The sequence below is a fragment of the Micromys minutus genome, assembly GCF_963924665.1.
Source record: "Micromys minutus genome assembly, chromosome: 14".
In the NCBI taxonomy this organism is placed as follows: domain Eukaryota; kingdom Metazoa; phylum Chordata; class Mammalia; order Rodentia; family Muridae; genus Micromys; species Micromys minutus.
In genome coordinates this window covers 41,849,568-41,871,520 of record NC_137983.1, presented here as the reverse complement: position 1 = coordinate 41,871,520, position 21,953 = coordinate 41,849,568, and the positions used below count along the sequence as shown (strand labels likewise).

The window sequence follows — 21,953 nt, the reverse complement described above, 5'->3', positions numbered from 1 at the left end:
TGATCCTCCGGCCAACAACATATATGTTGGTCAGGCTCCTTAACTAGGTTGCCTGAGAATAGGAGTGAAGTGTGGGTTTCCCTTCTATTTCAAAAGAGAAGCCTTGGGCGGGAGGTAGAGTGGGGTTGTGACTCAGTTGATAAGGTGCTTGCTTGCCTCACAAACATGAAGCCCTGGGGACCATCTATCCCCACCCAGCATTGCACAATTTGGCAATGAAGCATACAACTGTAATCCTAGTACCTGGGAGGCCTGGAGTTCAAAATCATCCTTAGCTATACAGTGAGTTCCAGCTTATTCTGGTTGGTTTTGTGTGTCAACTTGGCACAAGTTAGTCATCAGAGAGCCTCAACTGAGAGAATGCCTCCATGAGATCCAGCTGTAAGGCATTTATTTTTTCAATTAGTGATCAATGAGGGACGCTCAGCCCATGGCATGTGGGCGGTGCCATCCCTGGGCTGGTGGTCCTGAGTTCTACAAGGCAGGCTGAGTAAGCCATGGGAAGCAAGCCAGCAGGCAGCATCTCTCCATGGCCTCTGCATCAGCTCTTGCCTCCAGGTTCCACCACTGCTTGAGTTCCTGTGCTGACTTCCTCCAGTGATGGAAGTGTAAACTGAACTAACCCTTTCCTCCCCAACTTGCATTTTGGTCATAGTCTTTCCTTGCAGCAATAGAAAACCTGACCAAGGGCTGGAGAGATGGCTCAGTGGTTAAGAGAACTGACTGCTCTTCCAGAGGTCCTGGGTTCAAATTCCACCAAACACATGGTGGCTCACAACCATCTGTTATGAGATCTGATGCCCTCTTCTGGTGTGTCTGAAGACAGCTACAGTGTACTTATATATAATAAGTAAATAAATCTTTTTTAAAAAAGAAGAAGAAAGAAAACCTGACTAAGACACAGGCCAACCTGGAGACATGAAACCCTGGTTGTGTTAAGACACAATCACATTAAGTTCCCTCAAGTAGCAGGAAATGTAGGTGAGTACCAGACCCCAGCCTTTTAACACAAAAAGATTGTTATGCACACACAAGGACAGGCAGGAGAATATGACTTTGGGGAAACACGCTGAGCGGCTCAGCAGGGCACTTAGGAAGAATTTCAGAGGGAAGTGGCCATTCCTGCTCTTCAAAATTTGGGCTTCTTCCTCCCTATATACAAAATGGAGATGTACCCCCACAATGTACCCACACTCTGTACATTGTGCAGAAGTCAAAAGGATGCCCATCAGAACAGGAGTGCTGCATAAACGTCCCCACCTAGAAGCTCATGTCCACGACAGTGCGACTCCCTTCGATAGCCTGCCAATGTTATCTGTCATTTGTGAGCCTCAGAGGATTCATGGGAAACTTGCTCCTGAGCCTCTTTGTCTTTTAGCAAAAAGAAATCACAGAGAAAGCTGTGACTCCTTCAGAGGCCTCTCAGCTCTTCCCTGTCTCTGGCCCTGGCCTGGTCTGTGTGCCTGGCCTCTGCCCATCGCAGGCCCCTTTCCTGAGGAATGCAGTCTCTACTAGGCCCTGCCTAAGGCTCCTGCTGGGAGTGTCCATTCCATTTCCTCCATTTGCAACAACTATTTATTTATCTTTGGGAGCACAAGGAAACAGATCCTGCAACAGGGATTGACCAGGGACTCTAGTGAGGGAAAGCTAAGAAGCTAGTGGCTGGGGCCATCGGGTCAGGGAGAGGGGCTACTTCCCTGGAAAGGAGATGGGAGATCTGCTTGACAGGCCACAGTGGCAGAAAAGGCACTGTGCCCCTCTGTAGGGCCAAGGTGGGGTCACTCTGTTGGCACAGAAGGGTCATGAGCAGGAGTTCTGCTCCGGCCCTGAAGCTGGCCGGCTACCTAGCAACAAGGATTCTTATTAAGTGATAGAAAAAGGTCATCGTTTTCGGGGAACCTGGGATGGCAGCATCCTGGGTCCTCCGACCTCAGCCTCCTCTTCGTTGGCACTATAGTACCTCTGTCACCCACAGACATCGGTTGCTGGTCATTGCTACTGTTGCTTTTTTGAGGTAGTGTCCTTAGACACTTTGACTCTGCTCCCCAGCTGTCCTACCTACCTACCTAGGACTGGCCCTTCTTCCTCCTTCTCACGCCACAGTTTACATTTCTCTACAATGCACCAAGCAAGGCCCAAAAGACTACACACCCCTAGGTGTTATTTGCAGTAACAAGTTAAACAGCTAATAAAAAGCATCAGCTGGGCAGGAAACCTATACTGGGCTGGTGGTACAGTCTGCCCACACCTTATAGATGGTTGGGCCTTTTATTTCCCCCTTATTCATTTACTGCCCCCTCCCAAAACACACACACACACACACACACACACACACAAGAATAGCTTTGGCAGTGTCTGCCTTAACCTTTGACCTCTCCTTGGCCTAATGACATGCACCTCCTGCTGAGCAAGGTCGCTGCTCACTGGGTAAGGTCTATGGCCTCCTTGTCTCAGTCTTGTGCCCTCCTGCTGTGGCTTCAATCCAAGTTTGAGGGTGGGAACAGGACTCTTGAGAGTCAACTTTAGATCGGCTCATCGTGTCAGGGACCAAATAGAAACCTTAGATCCTGAGCAAAGATCAGCCCCTAACGCGGAGCACACCAGACATCCCAGGCCCAACCCGAATTTCAACATAAGTCCTAGGATCGAGGATGTGTAGGCTTGGTGAGAGAGAGTTTTCTGGGAAGTGATGGTTGCCTTGGAAGTCTGAGCTGGGTGAGAAAGTCGTGGCCCGTGAAGAGTCGAGACTGAAGAACAGTCTTGGTTCAGGGTAGGTGTATAGGAGTGGGTGGCTGTTCAAGCCGTCCTTTAGGCTTGCACTTGAAGGAGGGCAGCCGCCTGGCAGGGTATCAGGCGGCGCTAGGGCCTCGCAGAGTGACGAGGCGGTGATGGAGGCGGGCGGGGGCTGGCGGCGGGAGCGGCGCGGCGCCTAGCTGCCCCCATCCATGGCACGGAGCTGCGGCAGGGGCGGCGGCAGCAGGAGTCCGGCGCGATCCGCTAGGTCTCAGCGGCGCGCAGAGCCAGCCGGCCACGCTCAGGGGCCAGGCTTCCGTCGGCTCGGAGCGCTGCGCTGAGACTCGGGCCGCGCCGCCGGGGGCCACCCGCGCTGCGCTGTCAGCGGCGCCCGCGTCCCGCCCGGCCCGGGTGCTCGCAAGCCATGCCCCCGGGGCGCCGCAGCGGGGACCCCGAGGCTTGCCTCCGCCCATGGCCCCCCGCCCCGCCCTCGGGCGCCCGGGGCTCCCGCTGAGCACTCCTCCCGCACGCCCAGGTCCCTCCGGCCGGCGAGCCGTCCGGCCCCTGCGCTGTAGGTCCCCGCGGGGCGATGGGTTGATGGGCGCGGGGGGACGCAGGATGCCGGTGCCGCCCGCGCGCTTGCTGCTGCTGCCGCTGCTGCCCTGTCTTCTGCTCCTGGCTCCTGGAACTCGGGGTGCGCCTGGCTGCCCGGTCCCTATCCGCGGTTGCAAGTGCTCTGGGGAGCGGCCCAAGGGACTAAGTGGCGGCGGCCACAACCCGGCTCGAAGGAGGGTGGTGTGCGGCGGTGGGGATCTCCCCGAACCTCCAGATCCCGGCCTTCTGCCAAACGGCACCATCACCCTGTGAGTACCCTAATCTGTGCGGGGTCAGGTCAACAAGTGGGATCTAAACAGGAGGGGCTGGGGCGGGGGGGGGGTGGATCTTGCCACTTGAGACGCTGGGGGAAAGTCTGAGTCCAGGCGTCAGCCGGGAAACTTGAAGTAGGAAAAGGATCGGAGTTTCTAGAAGCCCGGTGTGTCCCCAGAGCGAGAGGCATTGCGGAAGCCCGCTCACCTGCACAGGTGAAGCACGAGTAGCTCTGAAGGGACCACTCCGTGTTCTTTGTCCTAGACGGGCTAGTAATGCAGCCTTATGGGGCACTGAGCTGGGTGGGAGTGGGAAGGCTGATAGGCGTCAGGGACCCATTAGGTGGCTGTGGTCCTCACCACCGTTGAGGCTTTGGAGCCCGCATGACCCGGAGCCTGCTGGCTTCAGCTGGCCCGCCTGGTTCCTCTAACTAGGATAACTCAGTCTGCGGTGCTCCACGCCGGGCCGGCGAAGCTCTGCTCCCAGCAGGGAGGGCTTCCTAGGGCAAGGGGAGTTAGAGCTCCGCTAAGCCTGTCCTTGGAATGCAGGAGCTTCTAGTCTCAATGAAACACCCTGTGTCCCAACTCCTCTTGGGCACTCTCCCACTGCGCACGTTTGGGAAGTGAATTTCGGTTGAGCCCCGGATTCCAGCCTATCCCCCCCCCCATGGAAATAATTTGACTTTTCATCGATTAACATATTTACCCAAAGATTTGGTAGGAAACCGAGCTGAAGGGAGGCACGTGCCTCCCGGCCTCCTTCCATACTTCTCCTTTCAACTCGGGCCTGATTAAGCCCTTGCTTTACTGGCCACGAGAGCCTGTGCGCTTTAACCCGGCAACCTTACACGAAGAGCCTCCCGCACCCCAGCAGTTTCCTGTGCTGACCATGTGCTCCAAGCTCCACGCACGACGTGGAGTTAAGGGTCGTGCCCTAGCGGCGGCTCCTTGCTTTCCTGTTGAGGAGCTAGCCTAAAAGCGTTTCCCTTTCCCTGTCATCCTGACCCCGAAGGCAACCTTTTCTCCAAACCACCCCTCGCCCAGAGCTGGGGCTGGTTTCATCTTTTCGATTGTGCCCAGAACAATACAGTAAGTCCTCTGGTGGGTTCAGAGGCAGCTGGCTTCCTGACAGGACACAACTGGTCAGCCTGTGATGTTGACCGGCTGGCCTGCGTTTTCTCCAGATGGGATGTGTGCCTCACAGCGGAGACTGGATTTCTCTCTCTCCCACCTCCATGCAAGCTCTGGCTTGCAGCCTTAGTGGCTGCTAAGGCTGTTCACAGTAGGTCTGGGTGTGGTGATGTTTAAGGGTCCTGGAAAACTTGGGCATTCCCCAGCCTACTTAGTTCTGGGGGAGAAAAAAAAATGCTTTGCTGGGAGAAAATAGCTGGCCAGTGTTTGTGACACACAGCTGCACCATGATAGCTGGGCTGGGGGTGGAGGTAATTTGTGTATGGGTACATGCTCCAGAGGCTGGGCGAACTCGCATGTGGGGGAGCTGTCTCTTGTGTGTCTGTTGGTGGGGATTAGGGAATCCTAACATGGTCAAGGCAAAAGGAAGGGAGGGGGGAAATAGAAAAGTGGTTTTGCAGGACATCTTAGAATGATTTAGCAACTAATGCTTTCCAGCCATGGCTAATTCCCATCGACGCCACTCAAAGGAGAGGGACCAGTTCTTGGTGAGAATATATCATGGCAAAGTCGCAGCAGACTTGATTTACCTTCCTGCTCCAGCCTTACACCCTTTCCTAAGGAAAGGCTGCTCTCTCCTCTGGACCATTCACCTACCTGGCTTACAGTACCTTCTGGAGAAACTGGTCCCCAGACTGGCAGGACCCTGGAAAGGACAGGACAGGACAAGGAAGCGCACTCATCCACCAGTCTGGAGTGTAATGGAATCTGAATCTCCTTCCAGATGTTTTTTCTCAATTTTCCACATTTATGATCCTGATGGGTCCCCCCTCCCCGCCCCCAAGCAGTCTCTGAAGTGAAAAGAACAAAATAAACCAGAATCTCAGTGGAAGGTAGGAAGGAGACTAGGTCCAAGCACACAGTTGTGGCTCATCTTGAGATGGGACAGGAGGGCTGCAGCTTCCAAGGAAGAGGGTTTGGGAGGTTTGCCTACCTGTGTGCCAGGGTGAGGGTGTCAGATCTTGGAATTACAGTGAGCTGTCAGGTGGGTGCTAGAAATTAAACCCAGGTCCTCTGGAAGATCAGTCAGTACTCTTAACCACTGAACCATCTCTCCAGGACCTGAAGCCTCCTTCTAAGTGGGGAATTTTGCTAGGCGTGGGTTGGTGCTTATAATCCAGGGAGGACAGTGGGGTCATCCTGGGCTACATAGGGAGACCCTTGTCTCAAACAAAACATTAGCCTTCCCCCCCCCCACAGATTTTCCCTTTTTAAAAAATTTTATTATTTATTTATTTATATGCTTGTCACCAGGTTGAGCAGCAGCACTTGAGCCAAGACATTTGCTACATTCCCACTGAGGACCTTCTTTCCCCCTCCAGAATGAGCCCCCAGCTTCCAGCCACAGGAACTCTCAAGATAGAAGCCAGGCAGACACTTAGGGCTAGGACTCAAAGTGCCAGATAAGGTCCCTGTCTGCTAGGGAGGCCTCCCTGTTTACCTCACTGAAAAATCCTTCCTCTGGCCTGCCCCTGCCTTATCTCCAGTCTGCCTTCTGTTTTTGTACGCTGCAGGTCCCCTTTCCCCCACCCTTTGCTTTGTTTCCCCCATGGTGGACTTTCGTTCGCAGTTTTCCAGGAAAGCAGAGCTCTTGGCTTCCTTCCTGATCCATTTCTCACCCCACCCCCAGCCTCACAGCCCAGTCTGCAGGGCAGCTGTGGGTACAATGCCCAGAGCAAGAGCCTTTATAAGCCATCTCTCTGAGCGTGATGGTCCTAGTGGCTTAGGCTGGGGAGGATTTTGTTCCGAGTGGGAACCTCCCCAAACTGGGCAGTGGCTAAAGGGCTGCTTTCTGGTCCTTAGCTCTGAGAGTTAGAGGGAGGGGGGAGGTTTTGGGAAGAAGGGATTCCAGGAAGGGCTGATAATAGATAAGTACAGAAGGAAATCTCCCCAGGAGGACCCCAGTGGACACAAGCCAGTGTCATAAATTCCTACTTCATCTGCACTGAACAGGGTCTTAGAGATCAGCCAGCCCAGGCCCACAGTTTAAGGCTTTGTAGCTGAAGATGGAGAAGTTAGAGGGACCAATAGGTGGGATCAGTGTGGAATTAGCTCATAGGATCTCAATGTTTCTACCAGATGAAGATCTGTGGACATAAATGCTGCTTTAAAAACCAGTTTCTTCCCCACCCCTTGCCCCTCTCTCCAGCAGGACCAAAGTCCATTTGACCTGGGAACATTTCAGGCTGAGTGAGGTGGAGGTACAGACATGGGGTAAATCACTGCTCATTCCTTCAGAACAGGCAACCTGCTCAGCCTAAGCAGTTGTTCCTGTACAGGGCAGAAGGGGCTGTCTGCACAGATGTGCCCAGTACTAGCTGGGTTCTTACAATGGGACTTTGATGATCCCGGGTAAGGAGAGGTAGGATCCTTTGTTGGACCCTGTGCAATGCTCCTGCCTCAGGGAGGTGGCTCATGTGCAAAGTTCTCCCTTGGGACTCTCAGCTCTGGTCTGGAGATTCAATGCAACCACCGGGATCTAGTTAGGAGAGTGTGGGGCAAAGTGTGCCAACCACCAAGCACACAGCCTGAGGGCAGTGGAAAGATGCTGGCTCTAGGGGCGGGGCCCAGCCTGCCTCCCCACCCCCTTCTCTTCTACCCTCTTTCCCCCATATGGTTCTCATAAGGTCTGGGCTCCGAGACAGCGGCCAGAGGAAGTGGCTGTGTACAGAGAGCTTTTGTGAGCGGGGAGGGGGAGGGGGAGAGGAGACAGAAAGAAGGAAAGAAATGAGGGAAGAGGCCAGAGATGAGGAGTTGAGGGAGGGCTGAGTCTCTTAACATGCTCCCAAGCCCTTCAGGTTGAAGGTCTCACCTCACGAACTCCTGGACCCCTTGCCTATCCCAAGTGAAGGGCTAGGAGAATCCCAGGGCCTCCCTGACTCCTCCCACCCACCTTCTTGAGGGGCTGTAGGTGGTGAGCCCAGGTGCCAGAGATTTTAACTGTCCATGTTTGATAGTCTTGAGAGCCCTTCTCCTCCAGACTCCTGGTGCCAGATATTAGGGTACAGTGAGTGGCCCTGTTTCTGAGAGCCCTGTGAGGAAAGCAGAACCACCAGGAATTGGATTGTTGGTCCATTATTTACTGCACTGAGAGACCATTAGGCTGAGTCCCAAAAACATACATATACTTCAGCCCCAAATGGTACCAGGACCTAGCTCGGGAAGTCACTAGGATTTGGTCATTTGCCTGGAACCCTAAGGCCCTTTCTACAGGCTCCTGTGGGACTGGTGAACAGTATGGCAACCTAGTCCTTGGTAGTGAGCCTGAGAACCTCTCCCCAAGATGCAGGCAAAACAGTGTGATATGAATCGAATGTATGTTGACTCTTACATTTGGGGGTCCTATTTATAAACTGAGAGAGTGTTTCTACGTTTATCCACAATGGGTCGTAGGGATAAGACCCTCTTCTGCTTCTAAATTGATCCAGGACTTTCCACTGAATTTATAGCCTCTGTCTGCTGCTTCACTGAAGCCCAGAGAGGGTAAGACAACTAAGTCCCTGTTGTCACACAGCCTGCCCAGAAGCAGTAACTCTCTCATCACCCCTAAGAGGAGAGGCTGTCCAGACAGGAGAGGAGAGGAAAAGCAAAGGGAAATTGCCCTGAGCTGAGGAACCAGAACGAAAATCCGGTGACCATCAGGAAGGGCCGCTGAGAGGGGCTGTTTATTTTCTTTCCCCCAGCCTGGCTGCTGTGTTCTATTTAGAGCTCAGACACTGACAGGAGGGAGTTGCCTCCTCCCCTTCCTCCCTCCTCTGAGGGGCCCCCATCCTTCCCAAACTCCAGAACATTCCTTTGCTCTCAGGACTGGACCAGAGGGAGGGCAGTGGGGTGGGGGGAAGCAGAAAAACTGGAGGGAGCGGACACCGAGGCCCCACTCCCCCAGCCCTCGCCTTCTGTCAGGGAAGACGTGATGGGGGCACAACGGGGTATGCAAGATGGATGGAGCCAGGTGAGGGAAGGCTATGGGGTGACCTGAGTAGAGGAACCAGACATCTTCCAGCTGGAAAGGAAAGGAGAGGGATGGGCGCCCCTCTCACCCCAACCCCCACCGCCACCAGGGCTCATGCCTCACTGGGATTGTGCGGAGAAGTCCAAACCTGTGCTTTAGTCTGGAGGAGACATTAGCCCCAGAGTGGGAAAGGCTGATAAAGCCTGGGGCCTTCCGGTGTGAACTCCTGCCCCTCCCTAACTCACAAGCTTTCCTCTGTCAAACTAGTGCTTCTGGGTCCCTGTCACCTCTGCAGGTGACTTCAGGGGAATCAGGAGGAGACCCTGGGAACTGTGAAGCTTCCCAAGACCCTGAGAGGCTTCCTGATCCCTCACAGACTCCTGGCACTCAGAGCAGAGTGCTAGAGTTTGAATGAATGAAGGGGCTCCAAAAAATAACTCTCCTTTTCTGCACTTGAGTTAGGTCTCAGAGACAGAAAGGGTTAGTGGACAGAAGGACATTTTAAAAAGATGTTTTGGTTTAGTTTGGGTTAAAGACAAGGTCTCACTATGTAGCACTGGCTGATATAGCCCTGGCTAGCTTAAACTGGCCATGTAGACCAGGCTGGACCTGACTTGACACAGCTGGCTCTGCATTGAACCCCATGCCCACTGAGCATCCCTGTTCTTGCCCCATTCGCTCAGCCAGTGTGTACTCATTTACCCTCTGAAGGAGGTGAGAGACACACTCCTCGTCCCCAAAACCTTATAGCCTTGGAGACTAAGAGCTTTGAGCTGTACATTGAGAGACAGCTCCAAATTAACACTAGAGAGGGAACATTAAGGGGCTAACTTACATCTAAGTGTGAAGGATTGGTCAGCCATGGTGGTTCTGCTCCTCTGAGACAGGAGAATGAAGAACAGCCAGGACTACACTGTGAGGCCCTATCTCAGAAATCAGTGAAACAGACGTAGCAAATTAATCCTTTGGGATTGATTTGCTTACTGATTTATATAGTTATTTGCTTACTTATTGGGTATCAAACCCAAGACCTTTTTACACCCCAGCTCTCTTCACATCTTGGGGGAGTACTTTTCTTCCTCCCACTGATAGGATTTCATGTCGTTGTAGTAGTCAGTAGTCCTTAAAGTACCTCTCTCCCTCCCTTCCTCCTGCCCCCACCTTTCTCCCCTGTGGAATGTTTCTCCCTCTACCCTGTGTCTTTAAGAGCTGAGAGATAGGTTTAGGGAATGATCGGATGAAAGTCTGGGCGTCTGTTCCTTGCACTCCCCACCAAGTCTAAGCTCAGAATCACTCCTTTCTCATATAAACCCAAATACCTTGGTTTTGCCCCCTCCTTACCAAGTCCGGTGTCCTTGTAGAGATAGAGAAAGGAGATGGGACCTACAAGAAAAGTTTACTTCGAGGTCAGCAGATAAGCAGGAGTCAGGGTATAAGACAGCTTCTCCTTTGGTCTTGGCCTTGACCCATGGCTGTCTTTGGCTTGCTCTGTGTTCAGGTTGAGGTTAGGGGCAGTGTCTAGACAGGGCTCTCTAGTACTGGAGACAGTAGATCCACCTGGCTCTTCCATCGCCTGAAGTCATCCAGGACAGGCTTCCAGCCAAGCAAAGCAGTGGTAAAGCTGATCAGGAGTGGGCAGTGCAGGTCTTAGACACCAAGGTCAAACTCCAAGAGAAAGGAAACCACGGAGCGGCAGCCGTTAGCCTATATCCTTAACCAAATGTCATACGTATTACTCATTGATAAAGTAGGACTTTGGTCATCATGCAAATTAAGCATTTCTCAATGCTTCCAATTTGTAGCATTTATTTATTTATATTGGGGATCAGACTCAGGGCTTCGGGGCTTCGAGTATACCCAGTAAGCACTTTATCATCAAGTCACACACCTACTATATAGCATTTGTGTCCTAGAGGCGATGATTATATTTTAGGTTTCAGGCCCTGGAAATACTCAGAGGCCCCAAGCTCTATACTACAGAACAATCTGAGAGCTTATCTTTCCTCTGGATGGTTCAGCGTAACTTGTCAGCAGATGGACAGACAGCATCCCTCACTACTTAGCCCCTTATTACTACACACCAGCAGCAGGCATTGGGGCCAGGGCCCTCCCAGACTCTACAAAAACAGTGAGAGTCTAAACCCCTGGTATTCTGGGCCCTAGAGCGTGTGGGTCCTGACCATTCAGAGTCTGTTGGATCAGAGAAGGGAGGCTCTCACACACACACACTGACTTTCTTAGGCACGTGAGAACCTTTTGGCGCCAGCACATGTTGGTTCCATGCCCAATAGAACAGGACCCACGTGAGTCCTATGGGGTCACTTTTCATGTGGGAGTGGTATCTGGTGAGTTCCTGTGGCTACCCAGAGGCCACAAGGGCTCTCAGAGAGGCTAGCCACTCGCTCCATTGGTGGCTACCCCTTCACTCTCTTCCCTAAAGTAGGGCCCCAACCCTGAGAGGATTCTGGAATGGCTTTGGTATACCAAGTATTTGGCCTGATTTCAAACTGTAGAGAGAGGGGACCCCCAGGGACTAACCATCCTTCCCATAAAAAGTTTAAGCTGAGGGCAAGGGTGGGTGGGTGGGAGCAAAAACTGAAGATGCTCTTCCAGGTCTCTGAGGGGCCTGTAGGGTTAGTGCGGTTGGAAGGGACTCGCCAGGCTGGCTCCCCGTGAGGCAGTCGTCTGAGAGCAAACTATAGCCTAAAGATGGATCTGACTGGGGAGTTTAAAGCCCAAGCTGGTACTTTGTATAAAGTAGCTGGATGAGGTTCTGGGGGACACCCTCCTCCACCCAGGCTACTGCCCACTTTTCCTTGCCGGCCAACAATGGTGGGAATGTTTTTCTTCCCATTGGAGAGAGCTCTGTGTGTGTGTGTGTGTGTGTGTGTGTGTGTGTGTGTTCATTCACTCCACTATCAGATCTGCAATTTCCAATTGCTTTTGCCTGCCTGTAACACCTCTAGACGTGAGAGTATGATATACACAAGACCCTGGTCCCCCCCCCCCCCATCAGTAAAAAGACATATTCCTAAATCCACACACTTGGAAACGAAAACAACACAACAGCTCACAGATACTCTCTGGATGACGCAGGTTTAAAGTTCAATTCCCTGGCTCTCTTCGGGGAAATTAAAGCAAAAGATCCAGTTCTGGGTGTTGAGGGACTTGGGACATATAGCCAGCCATCTGCTGGAGTCTATCAAAAGTGGTGACTGCTGCCTAGAGGGGTGGAGCCCATTGCAAACGGATAAAGAATTCTTTGCCTCATGGCTGCCTCTGTGTGTGTGTGTGTGTGTGTGTGTGTGTGTGTGTGTGTGTGTGTATCAGAATCACGGTCTCTGCATGTAGAAAATATATGAGTTTTGAGGTTTTAGGAGCTGGCATTGGTGCTGGTCAAGCGGAAATCATGGGCTGTAGCTGCCCCCCGCCGCAGCTCTGCCTTCTCCCGTCACAGAGGCATATGGAGAAGGGACCCAGTTACAGGTCTCTGCAGAGTAGGGTGGGGTGTGGTCTAGAGCTGACCAGGCCAAGGGATGTGTTGTTTTGGTCCTGAGTTTCATCCTAGACTACCTCACAGGCTGGCCCCCATCTTTTGTGATGTTCCTGAACTGGACATTGTTAGATGTGCACACTTAGAGCGTGGCCGGTCTGAACTGGGATGTGCTGGTAGAAGTACAGTATGCTCCAGATTCCAAATATTTGATATGCACAAAGAAATAAAACATCTAACTAATAATGTTGTAATTAAATCACACGTTGAGATGAAAAGACGTTCGGTATGTTGGGTTTTGTCAGATTTTATTAAAATTAATTTTCAAGCTTCATAAAAGAGAGACTGATAGAAAAATTTAAATTACACATTGTGGTTCCCATTGTATTTCTATGAGTCCACTCGAAGTTAAAGGTTTGGGATATATGAAAGAGGTTAGGACCAATGGCTGAAGGGTCTGGAAATGTGGGGCCCCCATCGCCACTTGTGAGCCCAGTGGAACAGAGGTCTTTACCGAGGTCTCAGGCTTCCATTTTGGAAATTTGGGAGTATGAGTTTTTTTAGAACTCTGATCTCAATATATATATTTCAGTTAATTATGTATTGGAAAGCATTTTCAGGCTGGTGTCTCATGCCTACAATCCTAGCATCTGATAGGGAGAGAGAGTCATAGAGATCATGAGTTCCAGGACAGCCTACAAAGCAAACCCCGTCTACAAAGAGGAGAAAAGACAGAGGGGGGAGAGATGACCTGGTGAGAAAGAGCATGAACTGGTCTTCCAGAGGACCAGAGTTCCGTTCCTGGAGTCACATCAGGTGGCTCACAATGACCTGTTACTCCAGCTCCTCTGGCCTGCACAGGTACCTGTACACCCATGCACACACCCGCACAGCAGATACTCTAATTTAAACATAATAACATTTTAAAAAGAGAAGGAAAGCAGGACTGGCAAGATAGCCCAAAGGAGAAGGGCATCTGCCACTACCTCTGAAGCCTGAATTCTCCTCTCAGAGCCAACAGAGTAAAAGGAAAAAAACAGCTTCTACAGGTTGAGCTCTGATAGGAGTGCACACACACACACACGCACACACACACACACGCACACACACACACACGCACAGGTGTGCATGCCAGATAGAGAGATAGATAGATAGACAGACAGATAGATAGAGAGAGCAAGGTTCAGATAGGGAAGAAGAGAGAGGAAAAAAGAGGGAAAACAGAAAGAGGGAGTGAGAACATTTTGTCAGTAGATTTATTTATTTGGGTATGGGAGGTCCAAGGACAATGTGCAAGAGACACCCTCTTCTTTCACTATGTTTATCCTGGGAATCGAACTCAGGTCATTAGGCTTGGCAGTAAGCGCCTCTAGCCACTGAGCTGTCTTGCTGGCCCCTAATGTAAGATTAAGAAAAAAAAAATGTTTTAAAGATTTATTTACTTACTTGCTTAGTTATTATCAGATAATCTTACTAGGTAGCTCTCGATGGCTTCGAATTGAGAGATTCACCTGCCTCTGCCTCCCAAGTGCTGGGATTAATGTTGTACACCACCACACCTGGCCCACAGATTTACCCTTAAAAAATGTGCCTTTTTTCCTAAAGATTGAAAAAAGACTTTGTGGTTGTATTTTGTGTACACGTGTATGCATGTATGTGCATGCCTGCTGCCCTTGGAGACCAGAAGGCACTGGATTTCTTGCGGCTGGAATTTATTTTGAGAGCATGCCATACTATGCGTCCTCTCAACAGCCTGAAACTGAGTATATAGACTTCTGTGGCTTCGAACTCAGAGAGAACCAACCTCTGCCCCTGGTGTCCTGTGATTACAGGCAGGCAGGCTCCACTACCCTGGCTAGTGTGGGATTTTTAATGTCAGTGGTTTTTCTAACTGGAGTCCTCAGTCCTCAGACATCCCCCAGAGCTTAGACTGGTTTCCCACTCCAAGATAACATCCACTTCCCGAACTTGAGCACTAACGTTCTCTGGGGCTTCTCTGTTTGTGAGTAGGAGCTCTGTGCTGAATAACACAAGAAAAGGGGAGTTTGTTTAAAAGCTCTTCATTTTTCCTGTGTCTGAGATACCTTTCGATTTTCATTTTGTTTCTTCTCTGTGTGTTGGGACTGAATTCAAGGCTTCATGCATATTAACTACATGATCCATGTTCTTAGTCTGGGCTATAGCTCAGTTCTCATGTTATATACTTTTTTTTCTCCTGAGATAGTTTACTCCATAGTGTGAAGATTGTCCTTCCTTCTTCTGTCTCAGCTTCCTGCGTGCTAGTTACAAGTATGTGGCATACAGCTGGTACCTTTACTGTGCTCTTTGAAATATCAAGATGGAGTGTGTGTGTGTGTGTGTGTGTGTGTGTGTGCGCGCGCGCACACACACACATAGCATTTTGGAGACCTAGTAATATCCCTTAAATCATTCTTGTGCTGGAAAACATTACCTTGTCACCATTGGAAGGACGATTAGACTATTAGACTGTACTGGAAGTTGGAAGAGCTCTCCTGGGAGGTAGAAGAAAGATGAAGCATCTACCTCTTTCCATTGATCCAGAGACACCTTCCTCTCTTGCCTCCATCCTAGCCAGTGTGAAGCCTAGGATGTGGCCCAGTGGTGGAACACTGACCTAGAATTCCAAAGGTCCTGGACAGTTAGTTAGAGCCACGGGGGTCCTTCTCTGCTTCATTGGGCTATTCACTCCTATGGGGGTTTGAGGTCAGATCTCTTTGATAGCTCCTCTACATTTGCTTCCTGGTCCCTTTTCTCTGTATACTACAGAGCACAGAGGCTGTCTACTCCAGAGATGTCTTAAAGTCTGTACCTTGGACCTCTGGTGAGTTTTCCACTATTAAGAACAGAACAAAGAAGGGGAAACCCTTTGCTTCAGCCCAGGGCTGCTTGGAGTTTAGGTTGAGAGTTCTCATTATTAAAGCGTCCTAATAAGCAATTTACTGGAGGGGTTGAGCCCTATGGCTGGTCTGGGACTCCCTCTTCCTAACAAAAGTCTGGGAGACAGAAAGGCTGAGTGGGTGGGCAAAGACGGGGCTGGGGCCTCTTTTCCCTAGAATATAAACAGCAAATAAAAGTTTGAGCAGAGATTGCAAAGGGGGAAGTCTGGGTTTCTCTCAGATCCAGGAATTCATCAGTCTTTCTACAGGTTGGGAAGGCGAGGAGACAGTAACCGTGCAGCCCCTCTGAACTGGAGACGTTGCTGTCCCCAGTGGTCACCTTCCAGTAGAGTCCTTGACTCCCAGGAGAGTATTGGAAGCTCTCATTCACCCGTGTTTCCCTCTCACCCCCTTTTCTCCCCAATCTGTGCTTTGTTTCATTTTGCTTGTTCGTGTTTTTTGTTTGTTTGTTTGTTTGTTTGTTGTCTTTGAGACTGTTCCCTGGGTAGCCCAGGCTGGCCTCATACTTCTGTAGCTGAGAATGACCTTAAGCTCCTGTTCTTTTGCCTTACCTCCCAAGCATTGAAATTAAAGGAGTGTGCCTCTGCGCAGGGCTTTAGGGTTCCTTTTTCCATCCCTGACTTAGATGAGGCCAGTCTCCCCATCACTGTGCTCTGAATTTTGGATTGAGGGGAGGGAGGCTTCTGCAAGAATGGAGCTGTGGGGGTCTGGCAGGGGCTCATTGGGGTTGACACCGAGGCTCCAAATTGGAAACAAGCCATCGCAACATCTACTGAGCCTTATCTCAAGTTAGGTCTGGTGTACGGCCCTTTGCTACTTTACTGGGAGAAATAAATGACTTTTAGGCTCTCACTGTGCCTGGGCTGTTCCATCAGCTTCTCCTAGAGTGGCAGGTAGGGTCCCTGCTGCCTAACTCTAGGTGGTGGCATTTACATAGAGCTGCACTTTGTACTGCCTGGAGTCTGACAGTCCCCACCTGTGTTCTTCCCGTCCCTTCAGGCTCTTGAGCAACAACAAGATTACTGGGCTCCGCAATGGATCCTTCTTGGGACTGTCCCTGCTGGAGAAGTTGTAAGTGCTGGAAGTGTTTGGGCAAGGTGGGGTGGGGTGCGGTGCGGTGGTGTGCCATGGTAGCAAAGGGTGGGAGGGTCACTCTGGGGAGGATAAGGGAGAGGGGGATTAGAACCTGCTGAACCAGAGCTGGTATAGGACTGGAGAGCAGAGCCTGCTGGTCTGCGAGATGGAGCAAGTGGCTTTTCAGTAGGGTCTGCCTAGTGATCTGGGCAAAATATGGTCTCTACCCTGTTCTAGGCAGAGGTGGGGCAGAGGGAAGCTCATTAATTCTCCTTAATGAGCAATTAGCTAAGAGGGCTGAGTGAGCCCTTTAGCCAGCCTCACCCTCGCAGCTTGTGGGCCCAGCATGCAATGGCTGAGGGAGACTTAATGTGACTGAGCCCTCTTTCCTCCATCCAGAGAAACCAACCAACAGTCAAGGCCTAGAAGGGGCAGAGTCCTGGACTGAGGGTGGAGAGCTCAGTCATTTCCGAGTCTTGCGCCGCCCCCACTCCCAACCAACTTTAAGGTGCATTTGGAGAAGTGTCCTTACTCTCTCCTGGAGACCCTCAGCCCAGACTGATGACCCCTGGGGCTGGTTAGGGGCAGTTTGTGGGACAAAGTTACTGAGCAGGAGCCAGGGACCACAGGAGTTAGGGAAATGAGGCAGCAGAAGGCTGAGGGCTCAGCTGTGTCCCAGGACTCAGGGAAGGAGGGAAGAGGCCTGGATAGGACGCCTGACTCAGAGACCTGACTAAAGTCACGTAACCTGCCAGGTGAGGGTCTGGCACGGCCATGCTTCTAGAACCCGGTCAGTGCCATCACTTTGGGTTCCTGTCCCTCTACACCCATGTTCCCAACCTTCCTAACATGTGACCCTTTAATATAGCGCTTCATGTTATGATGAACCCCCCACCATAAAATTATTTTCATTGCTACTTCATAACTGCAGTTTTGCTTAGATGAAAAAGTCCTGGGATCTTTTCTCTTCTGGGGACTGATTCTTGCTTTTCTACCCATACTGACCTCTGTAACCTTTGGTGTCCCTCTCCAAGGCATTCCTAATTCATGCACTAGGGCCATTGGCTCCCTCTTATACCATTTTGTTCCAAAGCCTGGGGTCAGTGTGATGGAAAATACAAATGGAGAGGGGTCAGTGTGGTGCACATATCTTCATTCATGTGACCATAGCGGACTTTGAGGGCATCTTTCAGACAAGTCACCAAGACTAGAGACTTCAAGGGCAACAGAGATGAAGAGTCAGTCCACTTAACCATGTCCAGCTTTCTTATAAAAGCACCTCCCCTCCCACCCACTTCACAGGAGACATGAAAAGCTTGCCAAATCCACCAAGGTAAAGAGGGGGACCCGGTGCTCTTGGTGGAAGACAAGATTGGTCAAGACCATGTGGGTTCATAAAACCCTGATCTGGGGCAGGCTGGGCATGGAAGAGGGTCCTGGGCTGTAGTGTGGGGCTGTATGTCTGTCTTCAGAGTCCTCTGGCTCTGCAGTTCATGTTGGTGATATTGACAAAAGGCTGGCTTCAAGCTCAGGTCTGAGGCTCAACAAAATCCTCCCTCCGGGTAGTACCATTTACACAGACTGCAGTGCAGTACACTCCAAGAGGAAGTCTGGGTCCCCACTCCATCTGCAGTCTTCACCTTCCAGAATAACAGCATATTTGTTTTGATCTTCCTCCCTTCCTTCCTTCCTTTCTTCCTTCCTTCCTGACTTTTTTCTTTTTCTTTGAGATAGTCTTGTTATTGTAGCCCAGGCTGGCTCTGAACCCTCATGCTTCAGCCCACTAAATGTTGGGATTACAAATAAGGGAACAGGTTCATTCTCCCATATGTGATTCAGCATTTGGGAATGAATTTATGTCTTGATTTCCTCCTCGCCCCCCACCAGGACAGGGTTTCTCTGTGCAGCTCTGGATATCCTGAAACCCACTCTAGACCAGGCTGGCCTCAAACTCAGAGACCCTGTCTGCTAAGATCCAAGGCGGGTATTCCATCACCACCAGGTTTCTTGGGTCTTGCTTTTAAGAGGGCAGGAAAACAAACATCTCTTTAGGGGTCTTTTGGGAGAAAGGCAAACTTATATGTTTTCCTTCCTAGAACCTGTCCTGGAGCACTTCTGTGAATCTCAAATTGTCCTTCTGACATCTCCCATGGCTTCCTACTCCCCTTCCTACTTGTACAAAGTACCAAATTAGGTTCTTTCCCCCAGCGCCATGGAAAAAGTAGAAAGTACCTAGAAGAGGAGAAGAGGGTCTTAATTGCCAAGTTGTTAGGTATTAGAGGACTATGCCACAAAAAAAAAAAAAAAAAAAAAAAAAGACATAGCAAGAATTCCCAGCTCTGGGGCCTCAAACCTTAGGTACAGTCTCCAGCACCTGTAAACTAAGTGTGGTAGCAAATGCCTATAGACCTTGAACTCCTGAGGATCAGGAGTTCAAGGTTATCCTCTGATACAGTAAGTATGAGGCCTACCTGGATTATATGCAAATATAACTATAAATTATTTGCAAAGATCTCATGGGCTCTCAGCTCTTTGGGGATACAAACTGAGTTCAAGGCTAGTCTAAGATATATTCAATTCTGTCTCAAAAAAGGAAGAAGAAAAAAGAAAATAAGTGTCTAGAACAGTGGTTCTCAACCTGTGGGTCTCTACCCCTAGGTTCAAACAACCCTTTCACAGGGGTCACCTAAGACTACAGGAAATATATTTACATTATAATTTTAAAAAAATTATATTTACATTATAATTCATAACAGTTGTGAAATTACAGTTATGAAGTAGCAACAAAAATAATTTTATGTTAGGGAGTCACCATAACAGGAGGAACTGTGTTAAAGGGTCGCAGTGTTAGGAAGAGTAAGAACTTGTGATTATTTCAAAAAGAGAAGAGGCAGATGGTTGCAGGTGGGTATAGAACAGGGGGATGTTACTATGTGTGGCTGTAACTTAAAGCGACCAATAATGGCTGCTGCGTGTGGGATACCCCCACCCTTGTAAAATAGAGAGGGGACAAAGTGAGGCAAGTCATGGACTCAACTTCCTGTTCTGGGATCTGTGTGGTACCTACAGGGCTGCCTGCCTGGGGAGATCAGAACTTCAATGAAGAGGTGGGAGGGCCTTTGGGGCAAAGGGCTGTGCTGTGCTCAGCAGGGTAGGGAGAGCACCTAGCAGGGCTGGAGAACTCAGGCTCCCTAGCCTGTTGATCAATGAGTGTGTATTCTAAAACATCACGTCTACATGATTGTGGGGACTATCAAGTCCAAGCTCCTAGGCCAGGCCACACTGGTAAGTCAGACAGGAAAAGATGCTACCATCTGGAGATAGAATTTCCTCTTGACAAGATATTTTTCTCCTGAGTCTTCAGCTGATTACAGGATATCCAACTGCATTGCTGAAGAGATCTCGTTAAGGCCAGCTGCTTGTACATCTGCAGAACACCTCCACAGCGCACTCATGTTATCGGAATCTGACATTAGTGGTTTGTTTGTTGTTTTGATATGGGAGTCTCAGTGTGTAACTCAGGGCGGCCTTGAAATGCTGCACTCAAATGATTCTCCCCATAAGTAGCTAGTCCTATAGGTGGACACCCTAACACACAGCCAGATGGGTGTATGACTAACCATTGTGCTAGGGTAGGGAGAAGGCCCATAAGTAATGTAAGCCCTGTGTCCCAGTCCTAGGGGGTGGAAAGTCATTGGGTCAGATGGGGCCTGGGAATTTTACCCAGCGGGAAGGGAATTCTCATGCTCATCTGAGGTTGGGAGCCAACATACCAGACGACCCCTAGACTGTGGGCCTATTCATCACAACTGTGACATCGTAGCCTGGTGTGTAGTTGGTGTCCAGAAAACACTGATTTCTCTGTCCAGTGTGAGGACTCGAGTCCTGTGGGAGGTTTGGGATCTGGTCTAGTCACTGCAGTGGTAATCTATAGAATGTGCCTTCATGGCCCCAGGTGTGGAGAACCCATCAGGTCTTTGCAAATGAATAAAAGGGTATTGTGTGTGTGTGTGTGTGTGTGTGTGTGTGTGTGTGTGTGTCAGTGTGTCTTTGCTGGCCAGTAGATTTGCATGCAATCTGCTTTGGACTCCAGGGTCTTACTGAGTGAGGCTGGGAAAAGGGCAGGTAGGCTGACATCAGTGTGAATATGGGTTGAGAGGACAGAGGAAGAGAAGCAGAGCGCATGCAGAAGTGGAGATGTTAAGAGGACTTTAGTGGCTCATGTCTTTTATCCCAGCACTTGGGAGACAGAGACAGATCTCTAATCTAAGTTCGAGGCTAGCCTGGGCTACAGAGTGAGGTCCTGGACAGCCACGGCTACGCAGAGAAACCCTGCCTTGAAAAACAAAAACAAAATGAAAGGGTCTTAGTGGTGGATCTAGGATCCAGGGGCACCCATCTCTGTCAGCTAGGTTTGATGAATCAAAATTTCTGTCTGCCACAGGCAGCTCATGGAACTGTATGTGCATAAGGAACAGTCATGGCTAAAGCACTTTTCCTGATGGCTCCTCAGCCTGACTCAACCTCTTTGTAACCCAAAGGAAAGACATTTGGGGCAGGGGAGGTGGATGAGAGAAGCTGACAGAAGCGTACGCCAGGGCCAGCTGTGGTAGCCAGACATGGTAGAACACTTGTAATCCCAGCACTGGGGAGGCAGAGGCAGAAATACCATTCCAAGTTCAAGGTTGGCTTAGCACTCGATATGTAGACCAGGCTAGCCTAGGCTACATAGCTATACAGAAGACCCTCTCCAAACAAACAAATAAAGCATGACCCTTGCTGTGGTATAAAGAAGCTCAGGATCAAATCCTACTCTTTTCCTTCCTTTCGGAATGTTTCTACTATGCTTGCACGACCCGTGTGGAGAATGGGACTAGGAATTCTTCTCTGAGAACCTGTTATGGAGATAGATGGATTAGTTCATCTATACAGTGCTTCTGAGCATAGGCGTTTCCCTGTGAAAGCAGTGCCCTTCTTTCTAAAGAGTTCTATACATCATAAGGTATTTGCCTGACTTGTTAAGTGCAGTTGTCCAGACTTCCCATTGTGTGTCTTTTTTGTATGCTGAAGGACCTCTATGAAGACCAGAGGACATCTTACTGGAGTCTACCCTTTCTTTCCACCATATAGGCTTTGAGGCTAAGATGCAAGCTGGCAAGCTTAGAGGCAAGCACCTTCACCTACAGAGCCATCTCACAGGCCCCGGTTGTTCCGAGAACCTAGAACTCCATGTTCTAGAACCTAGAACTCCAAGGTGTCTCCCTTCGCCCTCTGGAGCACTGAGATTACACATGCACCAGCTGTGTGTCACTAGGCCCAGCTTTTGTTGTTGTGTGCGGTGCTGGTACTTAGCCCTGTACGTGTTAAACAAGCAGTGTGCCATGGAGCCACCCCACCCTCACTTGGAGGACCCAGTCCTTGGGTGCCTTGTACATTTCTCTGTCCAGATCCCCCACCAAGCACATGCAAACGAGGAACAGGTTGGTACCGAAATCTTCAGGGCTCTATGAGATGCCTCCATGCCTACCCATGAGACCACTGGACAGACATGCCCCAGAAGAGGTCAAGGGAGAGAGGGAGGGACTTAGTATGTAGAAGAGTGTGAGGCTCCATGTGAATGTGGACCCACCGAGGCTTGTGTGAGGCTAGAGCAAAGGGCCCAGGGAGGGGAGCTTGCTCAGCTCAGGATGATTTGTCATTGCCTAATGAGATTAATGAGCCCCGGG

General features: G+C 50.3%; 1 protein-coding gene across 2 annotated transcripts in view; it reads left to right on the top strand.

Annotated features, from left to right (window-relative positions):
* Positions 1-3,129: 3,129 nt before the first annotated feature.
* The window catches only part of ADGRA2 (adhesion G protein-coupled receptor A2), a 36,753-nt gene continuing 17,929 nt past the window's right edge, over positions 3,130-21,953 (top strand). For both annotated transcript variants that reach the window (XM_080928525.1, XM_080928524.1), the window contains exons 1-2: positions 3,130-3,596; positions 16,153-16,224. In XM_080928525.1, the coding sequence (XP_080784651.1) occupies positions 3,205-3,596; positions 16,153-16,224 (464 nt within the window). In that variant the 5' untranslated portion in view covers positions 3,130-3,204. The remainder of the gene's footprint in view (positions 3,597-16,152; positions 16,225-21,953) is intronic.